Genomic DNA, 15,976 nt, shown 5'->3' on the forward strand with positions numbered 1-15,976 from the left:
CTTTTTGTCATTCTCTCCAGAACAGCCTGCAGTGATTACCTGACAGGAGCCACAAGAGCAGACCTAGTCCAGAGTGAGATAAGTAAATGACTCGACTCTTCCACATGGGAACAATGCAACCTGCACCTTCACAAAGTACAAGGGTTTGGGGACAGGGATTCCCCTGAATCATCTTCTGCCATTTAGAGTCACTAAAATGACTTTTTTTTTTATACTGTATCTGCATAGAAAGTTAGACCTTTAAGCCGCGAAAATGCTTACCTGGTATCTTCTGTTATGTACTGGCACATTCAGAGCATTGTATTGATTAGATCCTACGGGACAAAAGTTAAACATATTTATTAAGTCATACTTCCTACATAGAACATTTTTTAGTAAATCATTTTTACATCGAAGTTTTTCAGMATAAAAGTGTTTGTTTCGAAAAATATCCAAGCAATTCACTGCAATAAAGTAGATCTAAAGGACTCATTTAAGAGCTGCTAGTACGATCAACAGTGGAGAAAGCACTTCCACACTTGCCTCAGATTACAATTCATATTTATCCATCTAAAATCCCCCAGATTTTTGACAGGAAACAGCAGCAACCATATGCTGTTATCCAAAAGATCAATATTATTCACTAAACAATAGTGAACGGTCTCAAAAAGCCTTAAAAGAACTCAACATGATCTTCAAATTTCAATTATATTCCAGAGACACCCAAGTAAGTATTTTTGTGATTTGCCTGTCACTTGTGTTTTTTTCTTGTTGGTGGTKGGTTTTTTTAATGCTCCYGCATGCACCCGATTCCTTCATTATATAGAATTAMTTCTAATCACCACACATTTAAACATTTTGTTCCAGTTAGAGAGCGCTCTGGATGGCTTCCATATTTCAAAGGGACCCACTTTAAAAGAGAGGCGTGGAACGGAGCTTGGAAGGAGGCCCCTACCTTCCTTCAGTTGCTACAGTCCACCAGTTTCATCTCTTCCTGTACTCCAGCTCCTGCCTGCCTGCTCAAGGACAACCTACCACTCAGGCTATTGAGGACAGCAGACAGTACAGACTGATGCAACACACTCTTSTTACATCTTGTGTACTTGAACTCAGATGACACTATTACCTCCAGCTGGGTACCCAAATTGAGCAAGACAGGCAAGAAAAACGCAAGCCAAAGCAATACCTACTTGTGTCATTAAAAGGTACTTTTTCATTGATTATGCTTAGAGATTCTTCCAGTCTACTGCCCAAAGTCGCCTGAAGATTCTTCAATTGCTGCTGGCTAAATAACAATAAAAACCACAAATGTCAATCCTTAAAGTTTATTTCATACCATCACCACTGTAATTCACCCTAAGCCTCCCTGGGGTTAACAGATCTCCCTTCCCAGAAGTTTGATAGAAATCAGACAGTAGGAGTTCTCTCTCTCTCTCATGCCAATTTTAGAACATGTGCTCTATTTTRACTCCTAACAAAAGCAGTGAAAGCAGCTAGAACGGACTGCAGATTTTGGAGTGCTACTCTTGAGAAATTTGGATCACTTGGAAGTTAGCCTTTATATTCATTTCCAGTATTACATTCATGACAGAAGCTATACAAAAGTATTCTGCTCACTGTCATTTTAACTAGCTCACAAACAGGCCTTTAATTTAATTACCTGCTATGGTATTCCAGTATAGAAGAAATGATAGTTCAGGTAAGTACACTACCTCATTACCAGAAATACACCATAAGCATAACAGATTTGGATGCAGCCCTGTGCCACGTGCTCTAGGTGACCCTGCRTGAGCAGGGGGGTTGGACTCGATGACCTCTGAGGTCCCTTCCAACCTTCGGCATTCTATGATTCTATGATTTCTGTACCTAAATATTGTTCTGCTACAGCACATTTGTAAGAGATTTGACAACAATGTGTCATTTGCATTCTAAAGTGATTTTCCCCATATCAGCTTGTGTATTGTAGATGTGAATCTGTGTCATGATGGTTACTAATATTGTTATCCCAATGCTTGAAGTGAACAGTATTATATCCTAGCATTATATGTATGCTAACAAGGATTACTGTGTATTGTTTTTCAGACCAAGTACCACGCCTTACCCAACTCAGGCCCTCAATTCTTCACTGCTTTGTTTCCAGTCTGACATCTAGAACTCCTGCACGTATATTGGATGGTGGGAGGGAAGGTTTCAGAGTGACAGTTTGTTTTATATTTAATACATCAATACAAATAGGAAAAAAAATACAAACAAATAAAATACCGAAAAAAAGGTCAATAAGTATCTCATGCATTGTAAAAAAGCTTTTTTCTTGAAGAGCAGCTGCAAAAATTGCACAGAAACTCCAGCGTATGAAGTGTAAACATACTGGACACATGAGAAACTGTGGAATATGAACAACATYGGACATGTTAGAAAACTCAAAGACAAACTCCAGAAGCATTGCTGTTTCTGTGCTATACTGTAAAGGAATGATTAAAAAAAATGATATATTTTGTTTCATGTTTTGCCCTTTGATTTTCAAGGCATAGAGGCCGTCAGGCCTGGTATCCCCTGGCTTTTTGGAACAAAGCTTGGATCTCAGAGACAAAGGGATCCCTTCTTACTAAAGGGGCATTCTGATAAAGATCCCCATGTCAAGCACTCATTAGATATTGATTTCAGTTTTGAAATAGTGTCAGGCTTTTATTTTTAATTTTAAAAGCCTGCTGTGTTAAACGGTAGAGGCRTTTTCTTACAATGACACTAGCTACCCAGTCATCTTGGAACTTYCTACAAGCAACAAGCTCTCAGTGCCACAGAAACAGAATAGAGCATCACCACCTTTCAAATCTAAGCTACACATCCCATAGACACTTAAAAAAGCAAACAGGAGCAAAAAATATCCAACTTCTTCAAGTAATACTGTAAGTGAAAAATCTGATCTACATTAGAAGAGAATTAGTAGAATGCAAGGATGTTTAACTTGGTAAATAGAATTAAAAGATATGATTCAGGGCTTCTATTTGAAATGGAAGGAGCTTCTGACCTGACTATGTATTTTAACTGTTACTTATGGTTTATACCATGGCTAAGTTAAAAAACAAAAAACAAAAAAGGCACCTTAAAGAAGTGCTCTCTAAGCTCCCTCGGCCTGCAGTTCTCAACTCTTTTTCCTGTTTTATTTAGTTGATCTTCAAGGTAATTTAAGAATTCCAAAACTAGAATAAGCTTGATCAATAAATTCAAAGTATTCTGAGTATATTATACTTCAAGCAAACAAATATTGCTCAAGAGACATATGAAGCAGATGGGAACTTTTGAAATTGCCTTTCAGCATATAAAATGCCCCAACCAAACTTGGTTTTTAAAAGCAGTGTGTAAAACTCATACACCTTTGTTTCACAGAAGTTCAACAGTTTCTTCCCAGTTCCACTGGAACTAAATCCTGCAGTCACTCATCAGCTTTACAGTTATCTGCAGTAATTTGGCAGCTCTTTAACAAGACAGATTTGTCTACATCTGTGTAAAGAACAGTTTAGTTATATACCCAGCAGAAGAAAAGGGGACCTAAGCCACATAGTCTTGATGTTAACATGTTGCTGCTTGCAATTTCAGTTTTAACCAGTGTTAATCAGTCTTTTTTTTTTTTCCCTTCAAAAGTAACCCCATTCATTTGTAAAGCAGCTATTTCTTTAAATCAAGTTTTTCATTATATTAAATAAAAGCACTTACCATTCTTCGGTTCGAAGCCTACAGTCCTTAGCTTCTCTTTCTAGTGTCTGAGACTTGATCTTTATGCAAGAAGATAATCTCACAATGTAAGTACTGACACAGCAAAATATTTAATTTCAGAACTTTTCAAGCTTGTCAAGTAACAAAAAGCTCCTTACTTCTAACTTGGCTTTATCATGCTGCAGCTTCTCTATGGTATCCGTGTACTTCCGTGTTAAACTGTCCACCACAGCTTGATGCTGGGCAGCATCCGTTTCCAGAACATCAAGTCTGCTTCTCAGCTCTGCTTCTAAACGYTTGTGCTGCTCATCTGCTTCAAAGAACTACAATGAGAAAAGCAAGTCTCGTGTGCAAGGGCTTCACTTTCATTTAGTGCTGCGGAATCTAGCCCAAAGTCACCAATTAGGTCCACTTTAATAACAAGTGCTCGCTTATTAGTCCTCAGATGAGTTTGTGTTGACATATGCAGAAAACAGATCGATTAATAAAATACTTGTTTTTAGAGAACGGTTGATATTACAGAACTTTAAAAAAAAGACTGATAGACACTYGCAAAAGGTTTGTTATTCAGCTTAATTTTCCCCTAAGCTTTCTATACCAGTGAAATACATTCTATTTTGATGTTAGTAATTCTTGCCAAACTGCAGAGAATATTAAGTTTTAAAGCAATTTTGAAACTGTGGGTGAAGAAAAAGCTTCCATCCAATACCAACCATTTTCAATGCAATAGCTGAGCATCACCAGAAGTTACAAAATTAAATGAGAACCATCTATTATTATGATAATGTGAATTATTCCATAYATCGTCTTAAGAGCCTGAAGTCAAGTTATAAAGATATTCAATTGGTAAATGAGAAACAATGCTAACTTAATCAGCTACTCTTTATGCATGCATCAAAACACACTAATCATTCAGTTAAAAGACTCAGCTTTACATACAAGTATATGCAGTCGCTCATTCTCTTCTATCTTCTTTTGAAGATCTTCATTGAAGACACTTTTCTGCTCTTGACTCAACTGAGATGAAGATTCTCCACCTTTCTAAAAGAAGGCATGTGCTCATTAGCWCCTGTCCCCAAATAACAAAGGCATTTCCAACCACTTAAATTCCTTCTGTAAGAGGCACATGATTACACGCATAGTTATTATAGCTGTAGTTATATTCATAATAAATAGATATATTATACTGACTAGCTAGTCAGTTATACTGACTAGCATATATATATATATGCTATATATATATATGCTATATATATATATGCTATATATATATATGCTATATATATATATGCTATATATACACACACACACACACACACATATATATATATATATGAGCCTAAAAACAGCATTTATTGGTTTTATACCATGGTAGAATGCCCACTGGGTAAGTTAACAGAAACTGTCCCATTCATAAACACGTGGAAGGGCTTGTCCATACAAACATTTCCATGTGTCCGTGGATGTGAYGGCTCGGTGCTGCTGCCACCATGTGAAGCTTCCACGATGCCGGGCAGCGAGCAGTGTCAACCCCTATGCAGAAAGGCCTCCTGGGTTCAGGAGCTCTGTGTACGGTGTGTCCCCACGCCTCAACCAGACTCATCTCAGCAGGGATCAAGAGCAGCCACYGAAAGGCACTACCCCAGCACGGGGTGTTGCACGGGGTCACACTGGCCCCTCACCGCCTGCCACACTCCCTGGGAATACACAGCCACCTGCCAACAGTTCTTCCTTTTTCACCCATTTCACTCAAAGCCTCACAGACCACCAACAAATCCCACACAGACAGCTGCTTGCTCGACCATTCTGCTGAACAAAGGTGGCACCAGCGCTGAACAAGCCTGCTGACCACTTAACACTTAAATTTCACACTGAATTTCAAGCGCCCAGGGCAGCTGACACAGTGAAACCAACCACACTTTTTGATGCCATTCTCAACTGGATCATGTGAGAAACAGGGACACCTTCCATTCCTTCTAGAAGGACCAAACCTCAAAATACATCATCTTCCAGAAGTTAGTCTAAATATAATGTACTTGTTTKCCCAAAGACAGAAAATCTACAGGTATCACTGAAGCTACTAAGGGAGCACTCAGTAACACACACCTCCTGAAAAAGGGTCTGTGTKTTGAATTAAAGGGAGCATACTTAAAAGGCAGCACAGACATTTCTTAATGCAAAATTTGTCTCTCACAGTGGAGCAGAAAAGTTAGTAGCAATAGTCTGCAAGCTAACTCAAGACAAAGTAAAGTCCTCGAAAATTTGGAAATATGACTGAGGAAACTAAGTTATGTAATGTGAAATAAAAAATAAGAAAGACTGAGACACATTTAGAAAATGAATATTAATGTATTAAATATTTAAATCAACAAGTAACATGAATCAGAGGCACTATCTTTATCAAGGACCTGGATAACCCTGATTAACAAAAAGTACAGAAATTATGTGAGAAAGTAAGGAAGATGAGTACATTTCTAAATAACTGAATATTTTTACATTAGTATTTATGGAGTTTTGGAAGATGTCAAAAAGAATAAGTCATAGTAATTAAGAGGAGGAATATCAAAGATTGCTTGAGAAAGCCCCAATGGAACATCCTTGGGAATCCTGAAGTCGCCTGAAGGGGAACAGGCTGACCTAAGGGATCTAGATAATATGACAAACACAGTTTAATCAGTTGGCATTTTGAGAAAAAAGAAATCTTGGTACTCTATCATTATTCTGTCACTTTGAAACAAAATAAAGAGTATTAGCTAAAATTCAGACTTCAAAGTATTTGACAAGATTCATATAAGAGCATCAAAATAACAAAGTAATGGGAGTTGGACAAGAAAGTCAATTTTCCTCACAGATTAATCAGAAAGTTCCACAGTCTTCTCTGGCTGTTTAAAAATTTAATAAAGACACAGAAAGAGATATACCAATTCAATGCCAGTTAGCAGTCAAACTAAGAAAAAAGCCCATTTTTAGCATACCATATAGGTATCAGTATTTGTTCAGTCAATATTTTCAGTAACATTGGTTAAAAACAGAAGTTCCATTGAGAACATTTAGCTCAAACTTTCACACTCAGCAACTGTGCTAAAACTGAATGAAACAGTAACAGGTGAGGAACARACATTTGCTAAAAAAGAGTTGTTTGACCTTTATCACATACCTTGCTTTTCTTGCCTCTAGTTTCACTTAAAGCAAGTTCATCTTGAAGCAACTCCACTCGCTTGGCAAGCTGCTGATTTCGAAAGGTCAAGCTGTCCATCTCCTGCTGCAGTTTTCTCAATGATTGATCCTTCATCTTCAGTTGCTCCTGAGGGACCAAGGAGTTTTAGAATTAAAACTTTCACGCTACTTCCATATATTCAAAGAAAAAGCCTTCCCTGTTCAGTATTTTATCTCTGAAGAAGCCAAAAATATTGCTTTTAAATTAAAAAACAGATTTCACTTCCTTGACTTGCCCACAGAGCACGCTTCATTAGGTGCTTTATCCTGTAAATCAGTCACCAAGAAGCAACCTTTCACTTTCACAAAGTCAACACCCACAAAGAACAATGAATACAGTAACTCCAAAACAAGAATTCTTACTTACATCATTTTTTTCAATGTTCTTTTAATCATTATTCTCTGAATAAAAATTAGGAAAAGCCCACCCTACATCCTCCCATTTACCTATTTGGTCAAGACTTAATATAACTGAAGCTAGGGCTCTAGACRTTACCTTCAGAGAAGCAGAGTTGGCTTGTTCATCTACAACCCCTTTCTTCAGCACCTGGTTCTGAGCTCGAAGCTGAAACATAAGAGATGCAGACAACTGTGTAAGACAAAAGAATAAACAAAAAACACTCAGTAGGAAAAACATCTGCATGCCAAAGGCATTTTATCTTTTCCTGAAAAGATTAAATGTGTGTGCTTAAGGGATTCTCTTCTRATAAGCAGCTGTGTTAATAAGTTTTGTGTGTTTTTTTTTTTTTTTTAAAAGGCACAAACACATTCATATCTTGAATTTTCAGAAAACAAGAGTTACTTTGGGAAACGACCTTCTTAAACAGAAGGCTCATCTTGCAAGAAAAAGTATTTCAGATTAATAATTTAAATAGTTATCGCTCGAAGAGCAGCAAACAGCTGCAGAGAAGTTAGAGCTTCTTGACTACTCCAGTCTTACGTATTAAGTGTTACTTCTGCTCTGCCAAAAACCAGCACAAGTTGAGGGAACATTTTGATTACTTCTTCCATTAAGTTYGAGTAAAAGGGTCGGAAGTTGTAACTTCAGGGGAAAACAAAGTATTCTGGAAACAAACATCCTTCCCCTGGGGTGCTCTGTGAAGCAACAGGGAAAGGGAACCTTTGCCAGGTACCTGCTCRCCACTTTTTGAACCTACCTACTCCCTCCTTAGCTCTCACATCACCGCTAGCAAGGGGACAAAGAGCTTCCAGGAGCTCCTCTCCTCTCCTGCAAGCGACAACAAAGATCTGGTCGTTTGCAGGAAAAGGAGGGCTGCCCACAAGGGAGCTTGCACAACGCACCGGAGCTGTCCTACAAGGGACAAAGTGGGAGAGAAGCAGCTCCCACAAGCAGCCAAAGAAATCCTGCAGGGAGGAAGTTGCAAGGCGAAGTTCAACGAAAATTTTCAGGCACTCTGATACTAAAGGAGCGAGAATCCAGGAGCTCAGACAAGCAAGAAGGTCTCTGCATTTCRAAGACCCATTCAGGAGCCAAGGTCCGCGGCCAGCAGGCTGTGCGCAGCCTCCGAGGCACGGCAGCTCCGGCAGCGAGCCACAGCAGCCACCACCTCGCTGGCGGCAGCATTTTCGAGGCCAAGCCGCAGCGCCTTCACAAGCGGCTCCCCGCAGGCCTCGGCAGCGGCCCCCGGGACGGGAGCCGGGCGCCTCGCTGCTCCGCAGCCCCGCGGGAGGCGCCTCGGGCCGAACGCTCGGGCCCGGACATGGGCAGGACGGCGAGACGGCCCTTGCAGCAGCCCAGCCGCCGTTAACGGCCGCAGCGGCCGCAGGGCAGCGCGGTACCTTGGAGTACTCCTGCGCCAGCTTCTGGTACTTGGCCTGCAGCTCCGCGGCGGCCGCCATCACGGCTCGGCTCGGCTCGGCTCGGTCCGGTCCGGTCCGGTCCGGTCCCGCTCCTGCGCGCCCGCCACCTGCGCACGCACTTCCGCGTTCGGCCGCCGCCGCGGCGCGCTGACGTCGCCGCGCTGACGTCACCGCGCTGCCCCGCCCCGTGCAGCCGCGGCTCCAGCCGCTGGCGCCGCCATCTTGACGCAACTTCCAAGATGGCGGAGCGGGGAGGGAAGGGCGGGCCCCACTTAAACCCCGCCCACAGAAAGGGGCCGCGCGACGTCATGGGGTCCCTCCCCCCGCAGGCGTCACCATAGCAACCGCTACCCGCCCGCCACAGCGCGGGGGCTACGGGGCGCCGCCCCGCCCAAAAAGCGGCGGCGGCCGCGCGCGGGGGGGAGGGGCAGTGGGGGGCCGTTGGAGCCGTTAGGAGGCGGGAGCGGAGCCGCCGCCGGGGGGCGCCCCGCGGCCGTTGGCGGCGGCCGTTGGCGGCGGCCGTTGGCCCTGCGTCAACTGCCACCGGGCCGTGACCCCGGCTCGCTGCGAGGCCTGTTTCTCCGTTTGATTTCAGCAGGATGTTTTCATAGCTCTTTCTCAGGAGTGCCTGACATAAGAAATGCTCTTTTTCTTGCCCACTTTCGTGCGTGCTCCCTGTGAGGAGGAGCGGCTGCCCCACTCCTCCGYCCGTCCTCTAATGAGGAGAGGCAGTAGCTGCCCATGGCAGCTSCCTGTCATTCCCTTGCAGCTCTGGGGATTCGGGCGGATATTTTGCCCACATGTGCTGCCACAGCARCACGGTCGGCAAACGCTAACCGGGACGTGGTGGCCACATTAATAAATACCCCTGTGTCTCCAAGGAAGCCCTCGTGTTGGAGGAGAAGAGCAGAGGCTGCACGTTGTTGAGAAGTCTCAGGACAGGAAGAGCAAAATGCCACGGGCCGTGTCAGCGCAGGAGGTGCCGCCGCTGCTGTGCGTGGCCAGGAGCACTAAACAGTCCTGCTGGGGGCACGACGGGCGCCAGGGCGGCCGCACAGGGAGCCTTCCCTGCCACCAGAGCTCTGCCTCTGCCCGGGCGGCCACGAGCACAAACATGGAACGTATTCGCCCGCGTCCCTCCTCGCCTGGGCAAGACCCWAACGCTCCTTACATCAGGTGTATTATCCTTGAACACAGGCAGGCCGAGGGAGTCCGAAGACGGGTGTCCGTAACGGCCTGTCGGAGGCCGAAGGCTGAGGGCCGGCTGCAGGATTTCCAGGCTCCCGGGAGCGGTGTGGAGCTCAGCGCTCCTGGCACGCACAGGATGACGTTTGCAGCTCGTCACCACCCTGGGATGGTGTTTGGTGGACAGGCTGAGCCAGAGATGCCCAGGCAGAGCAGTAACAAACACGTCAACAGGGACTATACTGATACCTTCTGTTTTCCAGGTCACTCATCCTCCTTCCGCTGCGCAAAGGGTGCTTCCCCTCTGATTCACTGGGTCTTGTACTCACACACGCTGAGAACGGGTGCAGGTAACGAACAAAGATCGCCTTCTGAATCATCCAGGATGTTTTCTGTGCTGCGGGAAAAATAAACTTCATTGTCATCGCTTACATGCTACAAGTATTTACAACAAAAGGGTGCCTAAGACCTGGAATGAAGTCAGGAACGGTTGGAGGGAAGCCAACGCCAGCCATCAGACTGTCACAAGAAACGCCTGAGCCGCTCCTCGGGCGCCGCGGACGCCCCGCCGGGTGTTTGGGTGCTTGGTTTCTGTTATGGCAGCAACAGCARGGAACGCGCTGCGGCGATGCCCGAGCAGCCCGGCTGTCACACACAGCCTCTCACCTCTTCCAAACTCCCATTGTTCCCATAAAAAAAAATCAAGCCAAGCGCTCTTAAAATAGGTGCGACGTGTGTGCGGATGTGCCCTCCACGGAATAAATTCTTCCCTTATGTTTGTCCCTCATTACCATAGTTTCCGTGTTCGTAGCACCTAAAAACRGGAGCGCAAACAAACCTCTGTTCTCACGTCCCGTCCCGACTCMGTGGATAAACAAGAGTTTATCCAAGTTTATCCCACCAAGGAGGTGGCACTCGGGGTCGACAAGGGTCCAGGGAAGGAGAGGGGGAAGGCGAGGGGCGCTTGTGCCACAGGAGGGGCTCTCAYGGCTTTGCAGCGAATCCACTCGCTCCGTGAAACAGCAAAGCTGTAACAAGGGAAAAAAAAATGTTTCTTCCATTTCTTCTAAAGGCTCATTTCTTTTAAATGCTGAATTCCACCTGTGCCTGGAAGATGAAACCTCTTCCCTAGCTCTGCCACGTTTTGCACAATATAATGCACAAATACACGACTGGTCCAATCCCCTTTCATTTTCCTCTTGCATTTTACTGCCTTTTTTTTTTTTTTTTTTTTTTTTTTGGCGGTCTCCAGTCTTTCTTTTCGTGCTTCCAACACGGAGCAGTGAAAGCAGCAAGAGCTGAGCTGAGGGACATACCCCATACCGTTAATCTAGCCCTGACCATGCGGGCGCTCTCAGAGAGCTCKGTAGCATCTAGCCAAGGAGGGACAGAGCTGGTCAGAAATAATCATTCTTTTTCCCTGAAATATGAGGGAATCGCAGAATCACAGAGAAATCTCTATAATTTAGAAAAAAATAAAAGGTAGCAAACTATTTACGAAAAYGAACACAACTCAGATGTTCCCAACACCTCCAAAGGTTCCCCCTGAACCTCTAGCTTTCAAATTGACAGCCATCTATTGGCATGGCTTTAAACCTGACATGCTTCTTCACCCCCATGAAAGCTCATCTAAAATTAGCAAGACACGTATTATTAATTAAAAAAAAACCCCAAGACCTAGTTGTTATTTTTCACTACATTCATTCACCTGAAAAATACCCCTCCGAGAGAAAAGAGGAGCCAGCCAGGCGCGCAAGCCGGCAACGAAGCACGATTCACGGCACGGCAGCGCGCTGCTTTCCACCCCTATTTGTACCTGTTTTTGCGCACGGAAATRTCCGTGTGCACAGAAATGTCCRTGTGCACAGAAATGTCCGTGTGCACAGAATCCCTACGGGCGCGTTGTGGGCCAGCGCCGGGATGGGATTTGCCGCCAGGGCCGCGCTCCCCTCGGCTGCGCGACGCTCCCTGCTCTTGGCGCAGCGGCAGCGCTGCCCGCACCGGGGTGCATCTCCCGTTGGAATTTTTCGGACACCAACAAGTAGGGATGAACAGACGTGTCGGAAATAACAAGCCTTGACAGATCTAGGGTTAAATACTTTAAAATTAGATCCTGCTGAAAGCCGAATCCTGTTGCCTGGCAACTGCTGCATGGGATGCGGCTGCCGCTCCGGGTGCTTCTCCCGGGAGCAGGGAACGTTCTGCTCCGCTCGCCCAAAGCGGGGCCTGGCTGGGGCGAGGTGACATCGTGCAGCCCAAACGCTCCTGAAGGCAGYGGCCGGCCCAAAGGCGCTGCGATCCGCGCAGCCACGCGGATCCTTGAGGAAAGGTGCCCTGGGAGAGGTGCTTTTCCCCTCCGCTGCCTGCCTTGGGGGAGGGTGAGCTGCGAGCRGGGCTCAGGCTCTGCAGCTCAACAGGGAACAAATGTGTTAATCCTCTCAACCCACCCCTGCCCGAAAGGCAAGGATGGGGACGGCTGTGATTTGGGGAGGTGGGACAGGGTCCTCCAGCGGCAGCCGTGCAGGAGCAGGCACAAAGCTCCGCAGGCGGCAACGCAGAGCCCTGCGGAAAGCTGCAGCCTGGCAGGCCAGTCACAGCAGCAGCAAACGACCAGGAACCCACTGGAGCTTAGTGAGAACCCAGAGTCACGGGATCCCCGAATGGCTGAGCTTGGAAGGRACCTCTMGAGACCATCCAGTCCAACCCCTGCTCCAGCAGGGACACCCAGAGCACGGGGCACAGGGCGGCATCCAGGCGGGTTTGGGAGATCTCCAGGGAAGGAGACTCCACAGGCAGCCTGTGCCAGGGCTCTGTCACCCTCACAGTGAGGAAGTTCCTCCTCGCATGGAGATGGAACTGCCTGTSTTTCAGCTTACACCCAGTACCCCTCATCCTGTCACTGGCCACCACAACTTAAATGAATCAAAAAAAAAAAAAATTCAATTTAAACGAATCAAAAAAAAAAAAATCTCTGCAGCATAAAATTTAGGCAGCCATTTAAAAAATAAACCTGATCTATCAAGCATTTCCTCCATAAAAGTCCTTAGAATAGAGCTGGTGTAACTGGGTAATTGCTTCAGTTAAAGCTTTACTTCAAGCGTTGTGGCTTCACAGAGAGGGCAATTCCCAGGGAAGTTGTAACAGAAGAAAATTCTCGAGGGGAATTTAACAATGAATTTATGGCTCTCTTATAAAAAAAATAGTGAATAACAATTAGAAAGATATCATTAATGTATGACACATAGCTATGGTTTTGTCCAAATTAATTAGAGCAGTCTTATCAATCAAGATGAACACCAAGACACTAGTAGTATACAGATAGCCCATAATTTGTGATTTAGACCCTAGATATTATTTGCTGTGGTGATGAAGGAAAATCTTAATTAAAATCTCATATATCACTTTAAGTACTGTAACAGAACTATTATATTTTCATCAGAATCTACACAGGGAATTTATTCAGTGATACTAGCTAGAAAAATAGTAGTAGAACAGACCAACCAGTGTCTGCCTCTAGGAGATAAAGGCACCGTGTCGAACCTTGTCTCCCTCCTGTGCTGCGGTATCTCAGCAAAACTCCAGGTTGGAGTCAGATGTTCAGACTGCAGCTCAGAAGACATTTATATAAACGTCATTCTTGGCTGGCTAGAATTACATCATGTTCTTCTCACGATGCTGCCTCAAGCTTTATGGAAGATACTAAGCTGGTTAACTATTTTTCACCTTTTGCCCAGGGAAAATATCTTGGTGTAGCCTTGGGAAAAGGATGGGGAGTATTTCATGAAGAAAAGGGGTGAAGGGGGAGTGTTGTCACCTGCTCTCAGAAAGCCTCATGTAGAAAGACCCAACAGACCCCATAAATCATTTCTAAAGAAAACTAAACAATGAAAATAAAACACCAAATGAGCTGTTTCTTAAACTCTATGTTCTTACATGACCTGTTCGTGCTCTCCCCCGATCTCCAAGTCTCTCCAGGACGAGCGACTTCCCTGCAGTGATACAGGCACAGAACTGCAAATYATCACAGACATTTCATTACAAAGAGAGTCCTCATTTTTTAAGCAAATGCTTTGCACAGAGCAGAACAAACCAGGGCAGGTGCCTTACAGCAAGGTCTGCAGCAGTGTCGGACATTTCAAAGATCTCAAACCAATCTCCAAGTTACAGGGCGAAATGTTGGCTTTAACAGGACGCTCTTCAAGTATCAGTGGGGCTTAGGCTTCATTTCAGAAATRGACTTTTCAATATTATCAGCATAGGAAAACAAGAGAATTGAGATGTTTACATTTTATCACCTCTATTATTGTTCATAGATCTGGGCCTGTTGCAGATGAACYTGACCGAAAGCAGCTCTTGTTGTGAACTGGTAGGGCTCACTTACTGCGCCGAGGAGTTCAATGAGCATGCAATTTCCTTAACAAAGCTGAGACCTACAAGAAATTATTATTATTTAACTAGCCCCAGTCTTGTGGAACAGATTTAAATGGGAACCTGAGGGCCTCAGAGCAGCATCTGAGACCAGAACCGAGGTCTGTAGATAAAGAGATAACACAGCGTTTTCTGTTTGCAATGCTGTTTATTTTATAAAAGCCCCTTTGATCATCTGAATGAAAAACATGGGCAGAAAAGTCACAAATGTTATAAAACAAAGTTTATTCTGCAATATTTTGTCATAATGAATTGCATCTCTTTGGTAAAAATAAACTTTATAAACATTTTAATTAACAGCGATTAGCATACAAAAAACTAAACTTCTGTAAATTGTCTTTAAAATGGGTAAAGGACTAAACTGGAGGAAAAAGGGTTAGAATTGGTCTCCTACTGGCAAAATTATCCTAAACAAACCCAAGGACATTGCTTATGCTACATTAGAAACAAGCTAATGGGAACATTTTTAAAAACAACTCTGGCTCGTTTGATCAGAAAGCATTCTTACAATTCACTTAAATAAATAATAGTTACAATGAATTGGCAATTATAAAATGTTTTATATCACTATATGGCAGTAACATAATACTTTTAATTATGCACTTTTTAGTTTGAAGAAATGTACATTTATAAAACAGACCTCATAATGGCACTGGCAGTTAGATGTAAAGAATGTGCTTTAAGAAATGATGGCAGGTGCAACACTTAAAATATTCTACCTTTTCTCTTCAATAAATATTTTGACTACACCATTAATAACATGTATGAGTGTACTCTGCTTGAACCAAAGCTTTTGCTTTTCAGCCCAATGAGATGGGCTGAAACTTCCACTTTAAAGTTTGATTTTTTTTTAAATATTGGATGCGACTTTCACAAAGGCTGTCGCTTAGTATTGGCATCCCGAAGGCCAAGACAGGCTGCTACAGCGTTCGCATCTGGATTAAACCTGAATAAAGCAGCTTCCCTTGCCCATAAGTCTCATACACTTCTGCGCTGTTTTCACGAACTGAGTGTGGTTCCTTAATACTCTCCTTGCCTTTTAACTGCTATTAAAATAAATCTGAACGGACCGTTGGCATGAACATTTTACACATGTCACTAAAGAAAACGTTAAAGTAACTTTTAATTATACTCCATTTATACTATATACACCAGGGCTTGGGGCTGAGGTGGCAACCAAACCCCAACGCAGTGCGGGGCGAGGGGGAGGCAGCGCGGGGCCGGTCGCTGCTCCTCGGGGTGGGTTTATTGCTTTGCCGTGGCACGGGGAAACTCCAACGCTGCCCTTACCGGCCTCTGGCCTCGTCCTGCCCCTGCTGCCAAGGGCTTCYCTCGGGATTTGGGATTCGGGAAGCGGCGGCACAGCCGCCCGCCCAGGGAATGCAGAGTCAAGTAAAACACCACGCTGATTCTGYGGGGAAACTGGGGAGAGGAGCAAGGGCACAACGGGGCTTGTAGCCTCCCCAGCGCCCGCCCCGGGCGGCGAGCAGCAGCACCACAGAGAAAGCACCCAGAAAACCGCGAGGAGGAGCGAGGGCCGCCCCTTCCAGCCCAGCGCCTGGATCCCCATCCAGCTCTGCATGGGCGTTCGGGGGAGCTCAGCGCCTTCGTGGGGAGCCCGCGGCGAGGCCTT

The 15,976-nt window shown here is 44.8% G+C and overlaps 1 protein-coding gene across 1 annotated transcript in view; it reads right to left on the reverse strand.

Moving 5' to 3' along the window:
* Positions 1–8,790, reverse strand: part of PPP1R21 (protein phosphatase 1 regulatory subunit 21) — a 25,680-nt gene extending 16,890 nt beyond the window's left edge. Inside the window, exons 1-8 of the mRNA XM_026048067.1 lie at positions 8,710–8,790; positions 7,406–7,474; positions 6,851–6,997; positions 4,633–4,734; positions 3,852–4,016; positions 3,694–3,752; positions 1,170–1,264; positions 262–314 (exon numbers count right to left, since the gene is read on the reverse strand). Of these exons, the coding sequence (XP_025903852.1) occupies positions 262–314; positions 1,170–1,264; positions 3,694–3,752; positions 3,852–4,016; positions 4,633–4,734; positions 6,851–6,997; positions 7,406–7,474; positions 8,710–8,769 (750 nt within the window). The 5' untranslated portion in view covers positions 8,770–8,790. The remainder of the gene's footprint in view (positions 1–261; positions 315–1,169; positions 1,265–3,693; positions 3,753–3,851; positions 4,017–4,632; positions 4,735–6,850; positions 6,998–7,405; positions 7,475–8,709) is intronic.
* Between the last annotated feature and the right edge of the window lie 7,186 nt (positions 8,791–15,976).

This window comes from Nothoprocta perdicaria, unplaced genomic scaffold (assembly GCF_003342845.1).
Source record: "Nothoprocta perdicaria isolate Ctin4 unplaced genomic scaffold, notPer1 scaffold_51, whole genome shotgun sequence".
NCBI lineage: Eukaryota > Metazoa > Chordata > Aves > Tinamiformes > Tinamidae > Nothoprocta > Nothoprocta perdicaria.